General features: G+C 42.2%; 1 protein-coding gene across 4 annotated transcripts in view; it reads right to left on the bottom strand.

The window, feature by feature from the left end:
- Window positions 1-19,188, bottom strand: part of RAD51B (RAD51 paralog B) — a 626,013-nt gene that overhangs the window by 247,690 nt on the left and 359,135 nt on the right. For all 4 annotated transcript variants that reach the window (XM_081047380.1, XM_081047382.1, XM_081047381.1 and 1 more), the window contains exon 8: window positions 12,692-12,788. In XM_081047380.1, coding sequence (XP_080903506.1) covers window positions 12,692-12,788 — 97 coding nt within the window. The remainder of the gene's footprint in view (window positions 1-12,691; window positions 12,789-19,188) is intronic.

The raw sequence follows: 19,188 nt of genomic DNA, 5'->3' as shown, positions 1-19,188 counted from the left end.
TTCAGTTTCTTTTTTTTGTAAATGGGGATAACAATTGAACCCCACAAAGTTCTTGGGATTTTTCATACTCTTTACAGTGTTTGACACATAGTAGGCACTCAGTGTTATTATTTTAATCACTGTCAGAAGGAACATAAAACATGTGCTTATTTCCATAGTGTTATTTAGTACTTGCAATCATTTGATATTTTCTCTCACCACCTAGCAAAGAATTACAGATAGCCATTTCTAATGGTAAAGAGTTACAGATAGCCATTCATCAAGCCATTTCCTTGATGAATGGAGGGCTCACCTGAAGCTACTCAGAAGCCTAGTGCACCAAAGCAATGTCTCCCAGGTTGATGAGGTGGGAAATCCAAACTAGACCTGGCCATCCAGACTTTAGAATGGTTAAAGCTGATTACAAAGTTGCCATTGCCTTAAAAAATTTAGGGATATCCCTACACAAAAGCGATTCCCCTCAAAGAGATCCAAATCCAAGTTCTCTAGTTTCATCTCCGCCTCCTCTAACCTGTTCATTGCTGCCTGAGAAATCACTTTGAACCACACTTCCTTATCCCTTCCCTGTTTCAGTGGCTCTCCATCATTCTCAGGAAAGAATTCAAACTGATTAGCATGCTGGATAAGACAATTCACAATCTATCCCCTGCCTATCTCTATGGACCAACCTCTTGCCACTCCCTTGCATGCCAGCCATAATGGACCTCCCATAGGTCCCCCACAACACCCTGCCTCTAGTCCATGACATGGGCTTTTCGCTCAGCCAGGAGCACCTTCCTCGCCTCTTTCACCTCTTGGGAATTGCTATTGATCCTTCAAGATCCTTCAAACACCTCCTTCCTGAAGTCTTCCTAGAGAGCTCCCGTCCCCAAACCAGGGCCCCTGGGTGCTTCCCTAGCAATATCCCAAACCTAGAGCCATCCTAACACATTTTGCATTCTCATCCATCATAATTCCCACACCATCTGACTGTGAGCTTCCCAAAGAGCAGGGACTGTAACTTTTGTCTCTGTATCCCAAGCATCTGCCTAGCACAGGACCTAGTAGGTAGTAGGTACCTAATAAGTATCCTTATGGTAAATCAGACTAAACTACTTCAGTCACCACTCGTGTGTGAATGTGGGAGATTTCTCCTTCAAAAGCACAGCAATTAGGCTCCTGCTTTTTCTTTCCTGACACTTTCTCCGAGCTGCCCATTGCTGATCACATATAGTCAGTACATATACACAGTTAAGGCTGACTGCACTTTGAAGGACTTTTGAAGCATACATGACACGAGGTCAGAGCATTAAGTTCGCGAACTCATTCTAGAAAAAGAGCTACATACCTCAGTGCTGAATATCACTACGGTCACCTTCGAAGTACTCCCCTTGGAGTTATGCACCGATGCCAGTGCCTAGAGCACCCTTCAAAGCAATTTTGGAATTCTTTTTCTGGAATGGCCATCAGAGCTGTCCTTGTATTATCCTTAATGTCCTGAATGTCATCAAAATGTCTTCTTTCCAATATTTCCTTTATCTTCGTGTAAAGAAAGAAGTCACTGAGGTCCAGATCAGGTGGGTAGGGAGGGTGTTCCAGTACAGTTATTTGTCTACTGGCTAAAAACTCCCTCACAGACAGTGCCGTTGAGCTGGTGCATTGTCGTGATGCAAGAGACATGAATTTTGGTGAAAAGATCAGGTCGTCTAAATTTTTCATGCAGCCTTTTCAGCACTTCCAAATAGTAAACTTAGTTAACTGTTTGTCCCATTGGTACAAATATATAATGAATAATCCCTCTGATATTAAAAAAGGTTAGCAACATTGTTGCAACAAGTTCGTGAACTTAATTGGCAGACCTTGTACATAGCTTTCATGCCTCTTGGAGGTGAATATACGTCTAAAGCTTTAAATAATTCTTGGATTGCCCCGCTTTATAGCTGGTATAGGTGCCGCATTCATTCATCAAATATTTACTGAGTCACTGCTGTTACCAGGCACTATTCTAGACCATGGGGATTCAGTAGTAAACAAAAGAGACAAAGATTCCTGTTCTCAAGGAGCTTATATTCTAATGGCCCTAAGACAGGGTTTGGTTTTGCGAATTTACCTTAATGTTGTACTATCACATCAAAGTACAAGCTACCTTGGTTCCAGTTTGGGCCCTGAAGGAATAAGGAGATTCTCCGTGGCTGGGCCTTGAATACACCCTTGGGCTCTGGTAGCCACTTATTCACTGATGTTTGTTTCTTGGGCTATATCTTAAAGATTTCTATTATTTATTCTATTTCTGGTCTACAGGTCTCTTGGGAGAGTGTTCTCCTTGTCATTCAACTCAGAAGCAATTTATTTTGGAACTTTTCTAGCTCCTCTATCTATATACTATATTTAAACACAAAACAAAGTTGGTCTCCTTAGTCCCTGGCTACCAAGGTATGACCCATCCTCTATGGCCTGGAAGTAATACTTCTAGGAAATTTAGATTCTCTTAGTTACTTTTATGGGGCTATTACATAGAAGCATAGCTCAGAGAAGCAACCTCAAAACCTAAAAAGAACTCAGTGTCTTTTATTAAAATACAGGAACCCCTCCCCAATACACACATGCACGCACACATGCACGCATGCATTTAACCCATAAAACTCAGACTCTGAGTAATTTTGCTCCAGAATATCATAAATTATGGAAAAGATGTAACTTATAGAGAGTTCTCCAATGTACGTATTTCAGTTATCCAGCTGCCATCTTGGCTTCTCTGGCTTATCTTGTCTGAAGCAGTGGTAAATAAAAGCCTACCATGGGACACAGTTTGTGCTCATATGCTTGTCATATGTCCCTGAATAGGAGGTGACTTATACACAGGTAAGTTTAGGCCTCATATCTCATCAGGTAATAACAGTTTAGAGTCGGTAGTGGATTCCAGAATAACAGAAGAGACCTCTCTCTCCCATGAAGAGGAACTCTAGGGCTGACTGTGGGTATAAAGAAAATTAGATCAAAGGGTATACAGATGGTTATCTGGCTGGGACTGGAAAGAAAATGTTTAAAAAAATTTTTTTTTAAAAATCCAGTATATTGGCTTGAAGGCATGGACCAGTAATGGTAGATAATATCAGAAATTTGATCTGGGAGACAGGGAGAATGCTGAGCATGGACACCGCTGAAGGGATCAACAGAGATACACAGACACACTTAGCAAACTTATAATAATATCTGCTCAGTTGGGCAAAGTCCTTCAACTAGATATGTTGGGGTACTCACATAATAGGTACTGCCTTCTAAAGGAATCTGCCCTTCGTACATCACACCTTATAAGGGGAAAAGGCCCCCATCCATGGACCCTACTGAAAGAATAGATGTATTAGCCATGTTTTTTATCATATGACTTTTTTGGCCATGACTGTTGGGCTAAAAGATGCCCATTTACAAAATTATCAGGTGTCAAAAGGTAGATTGGGCTGATCAGATCATAAGATCAAGGGTCAGTACCATGGAAAGCTGAGACAGGTATGAGAAAAATGAAGAGAATGACCTAAGTTTCCACCTTTCCCATGTAACCTGGCTGTATCTTAGCTCCTATTTGCACCTAGCCCTGAGGATCCCAATTGTACACTTACAGAAGAAGACAATAGATAAAATTGTAATTTCTCGAATCAGACTCCTAGTGTTGGAATCCTGGCTCTGCCAGTAAATGTGTTGCTTTCTAAGCCTCAGTTCCTTCATCTATAAAATAGGATAATGATTACTATCCACCTCAGAGTGTTTTGTGAGGATTAAATTCAACAACGGAGGTACAATGCTAGGCACACAATACACGGTCCATAAATGTTAGCTGACTTTTTAGAAAACGAACTTTAGTGACATTTTGTTTCCTGCTACTAAAACATTTGTCTAGTGACTGCTCTACCCCACACCTGAGACACAGCCTGCAGAAAATACCACTGGAGGCTCAGTGGTGACCCAGTGGAGGCATATGGCTGCCATGAGTCCTGACAGCACCCCGTCTACGTGCTCCTCTCCTCTCTTAGGATATTGTCTCCTCAAGATCTCAGTTGGAGACATTCATCTCGGTATTCCTAGTGCCAACACAGATAAGAAAATCTAATGAATAAAGCAGTAGTTCTCAAAGTGGCGTCCCTAGACCGGCAATACCCACAACTCCTCAAAACTGGTTAGAAATGCAAATTCTCTGACCCCTCCCCAGACTGACTGAAACTCTGTGAGTGGGAACCCAGCAGTGTGCACATGGATAACCCCTCCTCCAGGTGAGTCTGGGGCGTGCTGAGGTTGAGAACCACGGGCATAAAAGTTCTGGCGGGGAAACCCAACCACTCCACATCCTTGCCTGAAGAACAGCCCTACTCTCCTTGGGGAGTCACCCGTCTTCTTTGATTGAGCATGTGGCTCTGGAAGGGAAGCACATAGAACTATAAGGGAGGAAAGAGAAACATTCCTAGCCAGTCAAATAAGCCTCATCAATCATGTTGATCAAGGAAATGACGTGTTACCAATGGATTAGCCTCACATTCTTCTCACAGGGGCTTCAGAAAAAATCCTCAGCTCCCTAAAGTGGCATGCCAGACGTCCATGCTCCACACTGCCTACTTCTCAAGTCTAACCCTTCACCATTGTCCTACAGGCCCTCTGCACTCCCAGTCACAAGAAATGATTGGCAGTTCTTCAAATGACCATGCCGTGCCACCATATCTTTGGTAACAATATAACTGTTACCAAAGGAATGATCAAATGTCATTCTTCCATCTCTGTATCCTCAGCACTGAGTATAGTTCCTGGTGCATAATGGGTGCCCCATTTTCCTAAATATTTGATGAGTTCATTGTCTCATTACCTCCAATTTCCCTGTTCCTGAGTCATCCTACACATCTTATCTAGATACTCTTCAGAGTGCACAGTTATAATCACTTTGGCATGAAATCTAAATTCAGTCTTGGCATTCAAAATCTGGCCCCAACCTATTTCAAGATTTATTGCACATGACCTGTCTATGTTTACTCCAAGCTCCAAGTAAATGGGGCTCTTTTGCCCCCTTCCCAACATATCCTGTATTTCCCAACAACTCAGATTCCATATTTATTTAGCCTCTGGGAACTAGGGGATACAAAAGTGATCAATACAAAGTCCCTGATCTTGAGGAGATCATATGAAAGGAAAGGAGGCAGACAAAAACCCATAAAAAAAAAAGTTTATAATATATGTCAGGCAGTGATAAGGGCAATGAAGAAACGTAAAGCTTGCCTTGGAGGCAGAGAGGAATGGGATGGGGGTAGGGATTCCATCTAAGTTATTAGAGAGATGAGGGAGGATCTCTCTGAGAAGATGAAACTTGAGCAAGACCTAATGTAGTGAGAGAGCAAGTCAAGAGAAGATCAGGACAAGTGCTCCAGTTAGTGGGAATAGCAAATGCAAAAGTCCAGATGCAGAAACACTTTGGTGAGTTACAGAAACAATGGAGTGGGCTGTGTGGCTAGAACAGATTTTAACAGGGAAGAGTGATAGGAGGTAAGGGCAGACATGGCCCATTTTTAACTTAATGCCTTAGTTCATAGCATTTCCTGGTCATTTCTCTGCCTATTGAAATCCTATCCATCCCTCAAGGCCTATCTCTTACATCTTCCTCCCTGGACCCTTTAGATTCCCTTCTGCTGAAAGATGCTCCCCTCTTCCTAAATCCTGGAGCCTCTGGTGCGTACCATACTTGTCTGAAAGCATCGCACACATTCTACCTCATATTGTTCTCCTTTAGAATTAGTCTCAAACTACATTGTAAATATCTTGAGGGCAGGGACCACATCTTGTTCATTTCTGGATTTCCTGTCATATTAACATAGAGCATATGGTAGGGGCTCCACAATTCATGAAATCATAAGCTTGGAAGGCACTTGAAGGGCTCTTCATCTAGCCAGAAAGTTTTTTTTGGAAGGACCATGGCTCTAAACTATGCTAATATATGCAGGAATGCAGTTAATGCACAGGAAATGTCAATATGACTCAATGAAATACAGTTTAATGCAACTAGTATTTATTGAGTGGCTTACCAGAAAAATGAAGAAAAGCAAAGCCTCAGAGAGATCTGAACCTAGGTTAGAGCTTAGCTGGCCTATCCTTGGACCAGACCACGTTGCCAGACCTCGTTACAATCTTCTCCAAATCCTAGTTACCATCAAAAATGCATGCTAGAAGTTTTTCATGTCACGTTACAACACAAACTAAGTTATCCCCTGGGTGTCACCCCTAGAAACCAGCCATTTTTCCTTCCTTTATGATCTCTGACCTAGAGGCCTCTCATATTTGGTATAGAATTCCCTTAAATGACGATAAACAGAATCTCTTAGAAAATCCTTCCAATGTGAAGCTCTCTGGGAGCACAACACCTCCTGGCATCCCGTTCTCTGGGCTTTTGGGCCCATCATCTCTGTAGTTGAAACAAATGAAAACACCAGCTTTGGTGTTCTCGTCCCTTCTGCCGCTATGACACTGAGATGTCAACATGAACGTGTGCAGACATGGGAAATTAGCCAGTTGATCCTAAAGGGTGAAGAGGTCTGAGGGTAAGGGGGAAATGCTGTCAAAGCATCTAGCCCAGCCTTCCCACGAACCACCTCAAAGACTGCTTCCCAAAGAATATGCTCTGGCTCTTATCTAATTTGATCTTAATGAACCTCGTGCTTTCAATGTGTCTCTCTTTGGCAAACTATCACTAGCAAAACAGAGCTCCTGACAAGGAAGTACTTCCTGGTGGGTGCCCTCAATGTTCCCTTTCTCCTTTGATCGCTCCACCGTGTTTCCATTGCCCGCTGGCCTCCCTGCTGAAAATCCTCAAGTTCCTCTCCCTCTGGAGATTGTCAGACATTTGTAGACTGTGCCTGACCGCTCTCAACTCTAGCTACTCCCAGCTCACATAATATTTAGGCTTTCTTTAGCTAAACACCACAGGTTTGAGGTGCTTTTAATCTTTTTTCTATAAATTAGGTCTTTCATGGCAATTGAACAGTTGCTGGAAGTAATATACACCCAGCTAAGTGCCATGGACTCTTGAATATGAGGGAGAGTGGAACATGGGTAGGTGTGTGTCTCCTTGTGAATAGAAGCATGTGAAGTCGTGTCTGTTCATATATGTCTGTGGCTTTGGAATCAAAAATGGAAAGGTCACTGGGACACTCCAACATTTTTATCTCAAACTCCCTCCTAAGAGGCAGCAGTGTCCACATCTCAGATTTCACAGGAGGGGCGCTAACTTCTGTTCCTGGCACCAACACCGTGCACTCACTGTGTGGCCTTTGAGCGAGTCCCTTCTCTCCTTCACGTTTCAGTTGCTTGGGGTAGATTAAGTGATTCATCATTTTCAGACATTTTAAAATGTGACGGAAATGCTAATGTTAAGAGGGATCACGGTGTTTAATATTAAGCTTGTAGCCACATGGTGACACTTTATGTTTTTAAAGCATAATTATAGCCAACTGCACCCTACCCCTGAGAAGTGGACTTTTAATACTGCTTCACCCATGCCCATTTGTCCATGTCCTGCCCAAACCAATGACCATTTAGTTGGGGACTGGCCTTGGAACTAAAGTGTGGAGAGAGTTCTGCTAACCTGACCAACCCACCCCAAAGTTTGTGGTTAATGGATTACAAATTTGGGTAATGCCGGACAATAAATTATGACTATAATAATAAAGCTGAAAGTACACACAATTTAAGCAGAAACACCAGTGTTTTTTATCGGAAATGAAAGAAACCATTGATCATAGCAACTGTCTGAGATTAGCAGGGAGCCACATTTTCAAACATCCTGCAGTAAATCCAGAGCAGATCCAGCTGGAAACCAAGAGTGGAAATAAAACTTGAAAATTCATACCACGCTTTGAAGTCTGCTTCTTTCACAACCATGAGCCCCTGATTCGCCCCAACCATTCTGAGCTGTTCTTACGTGGTGAATTTATTTTAGAAGAGACACAAGCCACGTACTTGCATATAATCTTTTAAATGGACTCCAGCTTTTTGTAGGGATGGTTTGTTAGGGAATATGAATCTCAAAATACTTTTCCTTGCACATGAAATCAGCCATCAATTCAACTGGAATAGAAAGGCTTCCAATACTAAAATGAGAAACCACTCTTGGTTCTAGAAAGAACTTTTTTTCCCTTGTGTTCTTTCCTTGACCCCTCTATGCACTTTTCATTTTCAGTTTTTAAGTGCTATTATTTATCAAAAACGATTAATGCAAATAAGGGAATACTAACATGCCAGATGCTGGGAATGCCAGGATGGCAGTCTAATAATGTCTTTCTTTCCATGAAGCCATTTAGGGCTCCTGACATGGGCTGTGTCACCACACTGAAGTAACTGCTGCCCATTAAATCATCAGAAGAAAGAAAGCTAATGGTCTAGCTTGTGCAGACCTTCAGTCTTATATAGGGCCCACTGCCACTGCACGTCAATCTCACTAGCACCTGTGCTCGGGTGGGTAGGGGCCCAGGCAGTCCTTCTGCTCAAATGCCAGGTGACTTCAGAACAGGATGTGGTGTCTTAGGCCAGCTAGACTGTTCGATCCTTTCTCTACTGATCACTATGGCCAAAAGGGATATTCCTGTGACTGAGCTCCGACCATCCTTAGTATCTTCCATGACTACCAGGAAGAACGGGCAAGGGCCCCTAAGAACGATGTCCTTGACCACAGAAGTCACAATAACCTAGTCAATAACCGGTCACTGAACTCCGTAATAACCGAGATGCCGAGCTTCTGTCAACAAAACAGAAAACCAAAGAAGCACATACTTCGACTCACAGTGCCCGCTCGCGAACAATATAAATTACAAAACCCCAAATCCCAATTTCTGCCCTGAGGTTCCCAGTATACTTTGGTTCATTTGCAGAAGTCTTCAAGGTTCCATTCTTCCAACCGAATGAAATAATGTTTGCGAAAGGCGGGCTGAAAAATTGACAAGCACATTGCACATATGAGGAGTTATTTTAACTAAATAGTGAAGATTCAATTGACCCTCTCATTCCTCCTCAAGGCACCAAGCTATGGGGCCAGAGCAACATCAGGAACGGCCTTGCCAGGAGGGCCCACCTCTTCCTTCCTTGGCTCTCCCATCTGGGAAGCTCGATCATTCAACAGTGGGATGAAACCTCAACGAAGGAATCATACCGTGGACCCAAGCAGTCAATGTGGGTCCACATAATTCAAGCAACAACCCAGCACAAATTCAATAAGAAGGAAAAAAAACAACAGCTACACAAAAACAAAGAACTCTCAACTTTACAAACACTGGGAGGGCAACAGCTGGTCAGCCGAGATTAAAGGAGCGTGAGAGAGCACCTCCCACCACCCCATCTCCTGACTTCTCCTCCCCCATAGAGGTCCCTGAGCCAGCCAGGGCTCGCTTTTACAGTCCTGTGCAGATGACCTTGTTCCAGCTAAGATAGGGGTTCTTTTGATCTCAGCAGGGGATGCTCTGCGCCTGCAGCTGGCAGATATTAATAGTACAGGATCCACTGGGGTGGAAGAGATCTCTCCATTGGGCCAGGTCACTTGTATTCCCTGCTCTGTGTCAAAGCAGAAGAGATTTCATTTCCCCGAATCAGCCCCTGCAGGGTCCTTCTCTCAGGTCAACTCGTATCATTTTATTGCTGGCTGCTCTGTGGCCATGTGTATCTCACCCCACAACTGTTTTCAAGGGAGCACGGCTGAAGTAGTGCCCTCTGCTCTGCAGCTGAAATCTATTACAGGACAGGGTAGACCTTGAGCTCACCCCAGCACAGTGAGTTTCTCACTCTCGCTGATGTGCACACACTTTTTCTTGGTTACATGTTTGTGGGAGAGAAAGGTAGAGAGAGCAAGACACAGACCAGACGAGAAGTGTTCAGAGTGAAAAAGAGATAGCAACATGGGGAGAGGGAGCTGTTATAGGTATGCCAAAGTATTGGTGCTAAGACTTCTGAAGATCCTTTTTGTTATGTTTGGTCTAGAACGACATGGTCATCCTTCCCACTCTGAAAATAGGAATTTTGAAACTGCATCAACGAGTGAATACTCCTGGTCGTCAGACCCATGTTATGATCTCACAATGCTAGAACTGGAAATCTTATCTAAGTCCCAAAGTGCTTAAAAGACCTGCCCGAGACCACAGAGCTCATAACAAAATGGCAAGTTAATACAATGAACGTTTGAAACAACAAAGCAATTTATACACATTAATCATAGTAACATTAACAACCATTGCAATATGTTTGACTAGGTATAAATGTTCTAAGAAATTTGTCCATTTGAATTCACTGGCATGGAACTTCATTATAGACTTCAGGAAAAATATTTCTATAGCCTCTTTACTGGCTCAGCTATGCAAGAAAAAGATCTTGGAGAGTCACCTGTTTCCATTCTCCCTTAGATTTCATCATAAAAAGCTATCTAGGGTTGACCCAGTAACTCTTCCTTTGCCATGAACACAACTTTACCATTTTCCTGAGTGGTTACACTGGAGCCCCAAAGCAATTTCCTTTGTATCTGCTTCACTCCTCTTCTTTGTTTAAGATGAACCAGGAGTCAAGACAAAGCAAAGTACTATTACTTAACTGATTTTCAAATAAGGAAACAAGATACTTTGTTCTGTTCAGAACTGAATATAAGTGTGTGTGTGTGTGTGTGTAATAATTATAACAATTTTTAATGATGATCATCGGTGCTTTCTGTGATTCTCATGGTTACTGTTCTTACAAAGCATTAACTATGATATTCGTTCAGCATTTATTTACTGCAGATTATGTGCCTAGAACTTTGTTAGTCACTCAGAAACAACATGAATACAAAAATCATGAGATAGTCTGTGTCCATTAAAAAAAAAAGAAAATCTGCCAATCTTGTCAGGAAACCACGAAAAGTTAAATTAACTTTTCTAGATCTTTCCTTTATATAGCTGAGAGGTAGAAGGATCACAGAGGAGGAAGAGAGAGTAAAACCAATACAGACTGGAACAAGCAAGGAGGTTTTCTGAAAAAGGTGGTCTTTAAATAAACCTTGAAGGAGTGGGAGGATTTAGGATGAAAAGAAGAGGTAGAAGTGGAAAAGGTAAATGCTAGTCAAGATAGGATAAGCTGTCCCTGCAGAGGCGTGGGGGCAGGAGCGGGAAGCAGCAGGGAGAAAGTCAGCACACGACACAAGAGCTTCAGCCAAGGAATTGGCAAGAACAAAGGTTGAATAGGAAGGAAAGGACAGACTGCAAAGCATTAAGAAGCCTTGACTTTATCTAGCGGTGTTTTGGAAACTGATTTATGAAAACAAAAAACAAACAAACAAACAAAAACCTGGTTTTTAGCATTTGCTGATTTCCCTGGTGTAAATACTTTGACACTGGCTAATTTCAAGCTAACAAATCACAAATCCCTGAATACTTTTAAGTCAGCTTATTGACTTTAGCCCACTCTCGGAAAATGGGCTGAAACAACTCCAAGCTTTCTGAGTAGGAGAGTAACACAGTAAAAGGAAGCCAGACTGGGGAAGTTCCATTTGGTAGTGGCAGAAGGAAAATGGTAGAATCTGGAGATGGGAAACCATTTGGGAATTCTATTAAAATAATCCCGATTGTGAGTTTAAGAAGTCAGCTGATCACAATACAAATTACAAAAAGGGACAGAGGAAAGATATATTTGGAAAGAAGAAGCAAGTAGACTTGATGATACAAGGAGTGAAAGGAGGGAGGAATAGTAAATGATTCAGGTTTTTAGTCCAGGTGATAGAGGAGTGATAATACGTCACTGAATGTGGAATTAGGGTACACAGCATTCTACTACTGTTATAAATAATTAGTTTTCCCTCTGACAAATATGACCAAGAAGCAGGGGTGTGTGGCCCTTGCTATTTCTGAGACTATAAACTGAGGCTGATACATGGACGGTCACCTGGGCAGTCGGGACTCTTGCTAGGCCTAGAAATCCCATACATTCCATCATGAATAATTCTCTGTGCATGGAAAGTGCAGAGGGGGCCTGGAACAGCCATGCACCCAGGCCCACAGTATTCTGCCCTCAAAGACTACAATTAGCAGAACTCAGAAATGTCAAGTAAGAACTTTCAATCAAACTAGAAACCAGTCCCTGGCTCAGGGGTGTAATTCCCCTAGCTACATAAACCATAGCCAGCCTGACCTTTGCTAGCATGAGAGCGTGGAGAAAATTTTGCAGAGTTACCAACATAGAGAGTTTTTCTTCATCTTTCTGTAAAGCCAATAGGGAATGCCACATCACTGGCACAGCATACTGGTGTACACTTTCAGCCAGTCCAAAAGCACTCAGCACAGACGAAAAATAAATTGATGTGAGACCACCGGTAAAGCCAAACTTTGAGCCTCACTCTCAAAAAACAAAGTCAGTTAGCAGTTCACCAGACCTCATATTAAGGACCGAAAACAGCCTAGAGAGGAGTGGCAAGCCTCAAGGTAGAGGTGATGGATGTCTGTTAAGATGACTCAGTAAGGTGAAAAAGGAGACTCACTTACAGTGACAGGGCAAGAGACTCTCCAAATATCAGGGATCAGATGCCAGGAAAGGTGGCCAAGCCTAAATCACTAGGCTCCGGCTGGGTTCACTGGCCAGAACCTATTAGCTGTGTCTCCCAGCTCTCAACAGGAGGCAGAGAGGTGGTGGGGCTGTATGTCAGTGTCAAGTTTCAGCCCCTCTAGGACAGATCCCTTACCTTCAGACAGGGACAAATCATCAGCTGGAGACACCAGGTCTGCCTGAGAAGCTAGGGCTCTGCTCAGATGGGTTGTAATTTGATTCGTCAAGATAACCTGTGAACAGACAAGGAGAAGGGGGTGGGGAGCAATAGGGGAAAGAAGGGAGAAGAGAGAAGACCAAATTAATTATTAGAGCTATCAAAAGACAGACTGTGGCTTAGGGGAAAACTGATAAGTACACAGGTAGGAAAACCCCAGCTCTGACTTTCATCAATTTTATCTGTAGGCCAGAATATCTGGCAAAAGCCCATAGGTCATTCAAAACACAGAAAACTCAGGAAACAGGCTGACTTTTTTCAGAGCTCAAACCACTAACCAATTCTGCCTAACTGCTGCGTTAATTTGGACTGAGAGGTGTTATCATGTTAGGTGAGTAACAGAAGGCTAACCAGAGAATGTGAATGTGTACACATTTTATTAAACTTAACATTTTAAGATTATATCCACAACCCAAGATATTGCTAGTGCTGAATGAAAGCAATAATTGAAAAATTTGGATGCCTGAGGCTTCTTCCCTTGGTAACTCAAAAATCAGAGTTTTATTTCCAAACTTGTGAAATTGGAATAAGATTCATCTCTAAGGGAAGAATACTCTTCTTTTAAATTAGTTGAATTCTAACAAAAGAATTCCGAAGTCTCATTATGCATTTAAAACACAAATTAATATAATCCTACCTATTCAAAATAAAGTTCATGACATTTAAAATTCCCAGGGAAGACTCTAAAATTACTTAATTCACATGGTCCACTGCCACACAATATTTTCACATTTGGTTCAACCAAAAAAATATTATTTTCCTTAAAAACCTTCACTTATAACATTTACTGTATTGTTTAGAAACCTGAAGGAAGAATAAGATCCAGATTCTCTCCTGGAAAATTGTAACAAGACTAGCACTGATTATTTCCCAAGGTTGGGGTGCTCCCACCATGGGCAGAAACTGTATACTACTTGGTCCGTCAGAGAAAATGTCCCTTCTGAAAGGGTACTAGGCATTTAGTACCTGGAATATGCACCTAGCGGGACTGTCTTGGTCTAAGCCGGGGATCAGCTACGGTGTTGTTATCACCCTGATTTGAACAGCAATGAAAATCGTCTTCATTCTCTATTGTCCGGCTTTTCAGCCACACCTCTGTTGCTGTCTCTGGAATGGCCAGGGACATGTTATAAATCCTATACCAATGGCAGCTAAATTGAGGGCTGAGGGGACAGCACGATGGCAAGGTCAATTGAAGAAATGAAGTACTCTGTTAACAAAGGCAACCTTCCAAGGTCTTTGTGTGTCAACTAGGTTCATGGGTTTCCAGCTCCCCTGCATCGAAGATCGGATATTACAGCATTCCGCTGAGTATTTGCTAATCTTATCTCTCACGTTCTTATGTATTGCGACTTTTCACTGGGACTGGTAAGAACCACGTATAATATGACTTCAATTAAAATGGCTGGAAATGGTCAAATAACAGCCTGCTTTTGTAAGAAATATTCATATTCAGGAGCATGGTTAAGGAATTATGTTCATTTCTCTCTTCATAATATAGGATATGAGACTGGGAGTTCAATAAAACTGCGTTCAGACTCTGATTCTGACACTGTGAACCTTGGAAAAATTACTTAAGCCTTTCAGCTTCATTTGTTCATAGGCAAAATAGCACCTATCTTATAGAATTGTTTTGAGAATTAAATGAGATGATCACTATTAACGTACTTAATATAGTGTCTGGCACATAGTAGTAAATATTCAATAACTAGAAGCCATTGTTGTCATTATTTCCTTCAGAATGATGCTGTCTAGGTTAATACGTTAGTATATGCCACGTGCTTCAGACCATTGGATCTAATAATAGAACACTGAATCACAATTTTCTATACCAGGGTATACTTAAGTACCTGATTGTTTCTACCAATCGTAGTCCTTTCTAAGTTTTATTTAATTGCAAAGAATTTGTGCAAAAATCTCAGCAAGAAAAATATAGTAATTCTTTAAAGCAAGGCCAATAAGATACTGGCGTTGTTCTGAAAACATTATGTGCTTTATCTACCAATGAAGAAAATAATGTATCTGTATGTCCTAGTTTAAACAATGTGAAGCTTCAGAGAGATCTAAATGTAGAAGCTCTATTTGGGGGTGGGGGGGGGGATTCACCTAAAAGACAGCTTGGTGAAAATAAGTAGAACTCCAATACTATGGTAACAGTAATGAGAAAACAATGTATGGAATACCTCCCGTACAAAGCATGTCATCATATACAAAGGGGAAAATAAAGAGGTCAAGGCACTCTATGTCTTCTCTAGAAACTTGTAAGTTAAAGAAACTTGTTTGCTGAACTATTCAGACCACTTTTTCTCACTTTTATTATTATTTCATTGATCCTATAGTGGAAACTTGGACTGAGATGATGGTTGTATTGTACAGAACTATTCAAATGACATCCTGCAGAGCCTAAAACCAAAGCACTATACAGATGTAACTCAGAAGAACTAGACTTATCGGGGTGGTCACTTTGTAAGTTACATAAATGTCTAATCACTATGTTCTACACCTGAAACTAATATATTGCATGTCAATTATAATTGAAAAATAAAAAAGAATTTAAAAAAATTTTTTTTAATGTACCACAAAAGATAACCACTCTCATTCCTACTACCAGTGGAAGAGTAGATGGAGAAAGAAACATTTTCACTCTGCATTGGCTAGAGAACATGCTCCTAAGTGGTTTTGCTAAAAATCCTCTCCCTTTTTATTAAATGCCTGAAAACTAAATCACTGAAGGATATATAGCAACCAAAGTCAGGGGTTTGCTAATCACACCATCTTACGGAGTTGTTGTGGTTTTCTAAATCTGTGTTCAGTAAAATGATAGAATGGAAACATTTCCAAATAGCATCGATTACAAATAATCACAACTTGGGCGGAAATCTATATGTGCTGTTGTCTGAGGCAATCTGGACACTTATAAACTACACTCTTAAAGTAACTCACAAAATATTATTATAAATTACAAGCAGTCTTAACACTATCTGGTTTCTGAAAATGAGTGCTGACTGACACTTCAAGGGGCTTTCCTGCTGCTTTGCTCCACTGGAAAGATTGGAACTTCTGATGCTTGGTGCTAATTTCATTGCAAGAGCAGTTTGCACAGTGATTAGGGTGAGGACTTTGGAGTCAGACAGACCTGAGTTCAGATCGCGGATTCTACCACTTACCAGCTGTGTGGCATTGGGCAAGTTTCATAACCTCTCTGGGTATGATAATGCTCAACTCACAGGGTTTCCAGGATTAAACTGAATAATGCATATAAAGTCCCTAGCATAATGCCTTGCCAATGGTAAATGCTTAACAAAGATTAGCCTCCATCATTGTCTTTAATTATCCTTTGCTGGTTTGTACCTTGCTTGTTTAGATAGAAAACCCATGCCTGATTCCTTTTTGTACAACATACAGCTAACAAAGAACAAATATTTGCTGTTGATATGTTCAAAAAGCAACAAAAATTTAATTGAAATGACATCTGCTGTTTTTGCCATTTCTCTAAAAGTACGGCTTATTTAACATACAACACTCCCCTCTCCCACCCCAATACCATCAACTACAAATTGAAAGACCAGAGAGGGACTCTTGGACTAAGAGAAAGCAATATTTTTTAAAATAGTTATTATTATATCTGAAGCTAAAAGGAGTTGGAATCCAACATGGTTTACTCTTCAGGAAGGAGAATATCATCCTCCTATTGGGGGTAACAGGAAGCCTGATAAGTTATATAAAGTAACTATTGTCTCCACTCAGCTTTAGAAATGGAGAGACAATTTACTCCCAGGGCTTCCGTGAAGCGTCCTCTTGGTTGCAGGATGTTTGAGGTACACCTGAATAGCAAATGGCCCCTTGTATTATGTCACAGGAACCTTGAGTCTTCTAGACCTTGAGCCTCATTTTTAGTGTTCCCCTCTGAAGGCAAAGTGGGGCAAGGGGACATTTCTCCCTTCAAAGACCCTGTCCCTGGGTTCTAAGTGTTCCCTTGCATTTCCTAGCTTCTCTAAATGCGTCCTACTCAACCCTTCTCTGTACTCTAACCTCTACACTCATTTGAAGGGAGCAATGAAACTCTCTAAAGGAGGAGAAACTTCAAGGTACAGATTCATAAATAACTAATAATTCGCTAGAGAAAAGAGATGAAGGGATAGGAACCAGTTAAAGACCAGATGACTTAGTAAGGCAGATGGGTGGAAATCAGTACTGTTTTGGTCAGAGGCAGAGGGCTCTGGGGATGAAAAACCAACCAACACAGAAACAGACAAAAATATATGACTCATTTCTGCTGAGTATCAGAAAGATAGCTTAAGAGAGCAAATACCTGGAGACAGAGGGGTAAGAGCAGAATAAGCTGGTCAGAGACCATCAGCCTCAAGCGTCAGGAGACTGGTGAGCTGGTGTCCACTGGCCACTGAGCCTCTCTACTAATCTCTATGTCCAGTGCGGACCTCTTGCCTTCAGTTGACCCATCTTTCTTTGGCTATGTTACGACGAGATTACATCTAGACTATACCCACACCCAACTCATGCCTCTGGCTCCTGGTCCAGAATACATTCTGACGTAAGGGGCCACTGGATGTGCCTAGTCTGAGCCACCCCAGTGAAGTATTTAGGAGTATCTGTGCTGGGACCTCCATGAGCAGCCACTTCATATATTCCACTGACTGTGAGTACTTGAAAATGGTGGACAGGAGAGAAAACGGACACCCCTGGAGAAATCAGAGTGGAAAACTGCCAGGCCTAAAGGCACAGCCTTTGATGGAAGAAGCTCCTTTTATCTGACTCTTAGAAGGTGACAGGGAAGTGGGAGTTTGTGCTCAGCCAGGGATAGAATAGGTTGGAATGGGATAGCTGGCCCTGTTTGCTCAGCAGAAGAAATGTTCCCGGTCAGCAAAACAATCACTCAATATTTAAAAGTCAGATTTTTTTAAGGACCTAAGAATGCGGCACATGACCTCATTCAACTTTCTGTGGGGACAAGTGAGAGGCAAATTTGTAATCCCCACCTTCCAGAGAGTGAACTCATCTGCCTGAGATCAATAGATAAGGTGCCCGGGGGGCAGAGGAGCGGAGAGAGAGGAACTCAGCCTAGATCCACAGACAGGTGACTTCTCCAGGCCTTGATTTCCTAGAGAATTTGATCTATAAAAGTCATGAGCAAAGAGATCTAACGTCCAGAAATACACTAAAAGATTATCAAATGCTACCCTGTACCATGCCCAATCTTGTGACAAGAGTCCTTGGTGACTCTGACACTAATAAATAACCATAGGTCAAGTAGGTAAAGAGCTTCAACTTCTCGGAAAATGTCAAGCATTTGAGGCAATCCTAGTGGGATTCCGCCAATCTTTTCGGTAGTTTTCCGTGCCCCAGATGGTTGTGGCTTGTCATATTTCAGGCCCACAGGAGGCGTGAAAACTAAAGCTCTTTGCAGAACTCCTGTCTATGTGCAACAGAGTTTAAAGGGTAGGCTGGGCTGGAGGAATCATGAAGCAACCTCAGGCATCTCAGGGACATTTCTCTGCCCATAAAAACACCCGCTTCCTCTTCCCGCCCACTCCCTGCCAGAAACCTGCCACAATTTAACACAGAGAACCAGAGACGTTTCAAAATCACTTTAACTGGGCCTGTAGTGCTAGATGCAGTGATTGTCCCGATCCTTCCAGCTCCCAGGTAAACAGGCAGCCCGCAGCATAACCTGGCCAGCCAGAGAAGGGCATTGTGTGTAGGACAGAGAGAGACTGTGGGGCTGACTGCTCACAAACTGCCTTCCTGCCCCTAAATCCGGCACTGGCCACATGACAGGGCTCTGCTTTTCATCTGCTCTGAAGACACTGTTCATTTTTTTATCTTGTTGTATTAAAAATGGTCTATCTGCTTAATGTACAATTTTTTAAATGGTTACTTTTGGTACCTTAAAATGATCCTAATTGCCACATATGACAGTGATCTAGCCTTTCTACCCAAACAGAGGCCCTAGAGAAGCCAGGCATTCTGAGTTTTAATCCTGGCTCTGTTAAAGGTTTCTGAATGTCTTGTTTTTAAGGAGAGAGAGGCCGGAATTTTCCTGTGAGAAATTGTTAAGGTTCATTGAGTCCTTTCATCACCAAAGCTTGAGAGAAAGGCCCTGGAGTCGTTTTCACCATCCTCTCTTCTTGCTTTCCAACCATGACGGTGTCTGCCCTAACCTATCTGCTGTGATAGGAGCTGGGAGTGGGAGGGAAAAAGGAGTGTGGAGTGGGGGAGAAAGAAGAAGGACAGCAGAGAAAGGTGAGAGGTAGAGGGAGGACAAAAAGAGTGGGAAGGGCTCTGTGTATAGTGAGGTAGCAGGGTAAGTCCCCCCAAAAGCAGGGCTGGAGAGCCACCCTTGCAGACACACGCCTGTCCCCTGACAATTCCCCATCCCACTCCCTTCCTGTCACTTC

This window comes from Rhinolophus hipposideros (genome assembly GCF_964194185.1).
Source record: "Rhinolophus hipposideros genome assembly, chromosome: 5".
Classification (NCBI taxonomy): Eukaryota; Metazoa; Chordata; class Mammalia; order Chiroptera; family Rhinolophidae; genus Rhinolophus; species Rhinolophus hipposideros.
The sequence above is the reverse complement of the archived record's forward strand: the minus strand, read 5'-3'. Positions and strand labels throughout refer to the sequence as shown.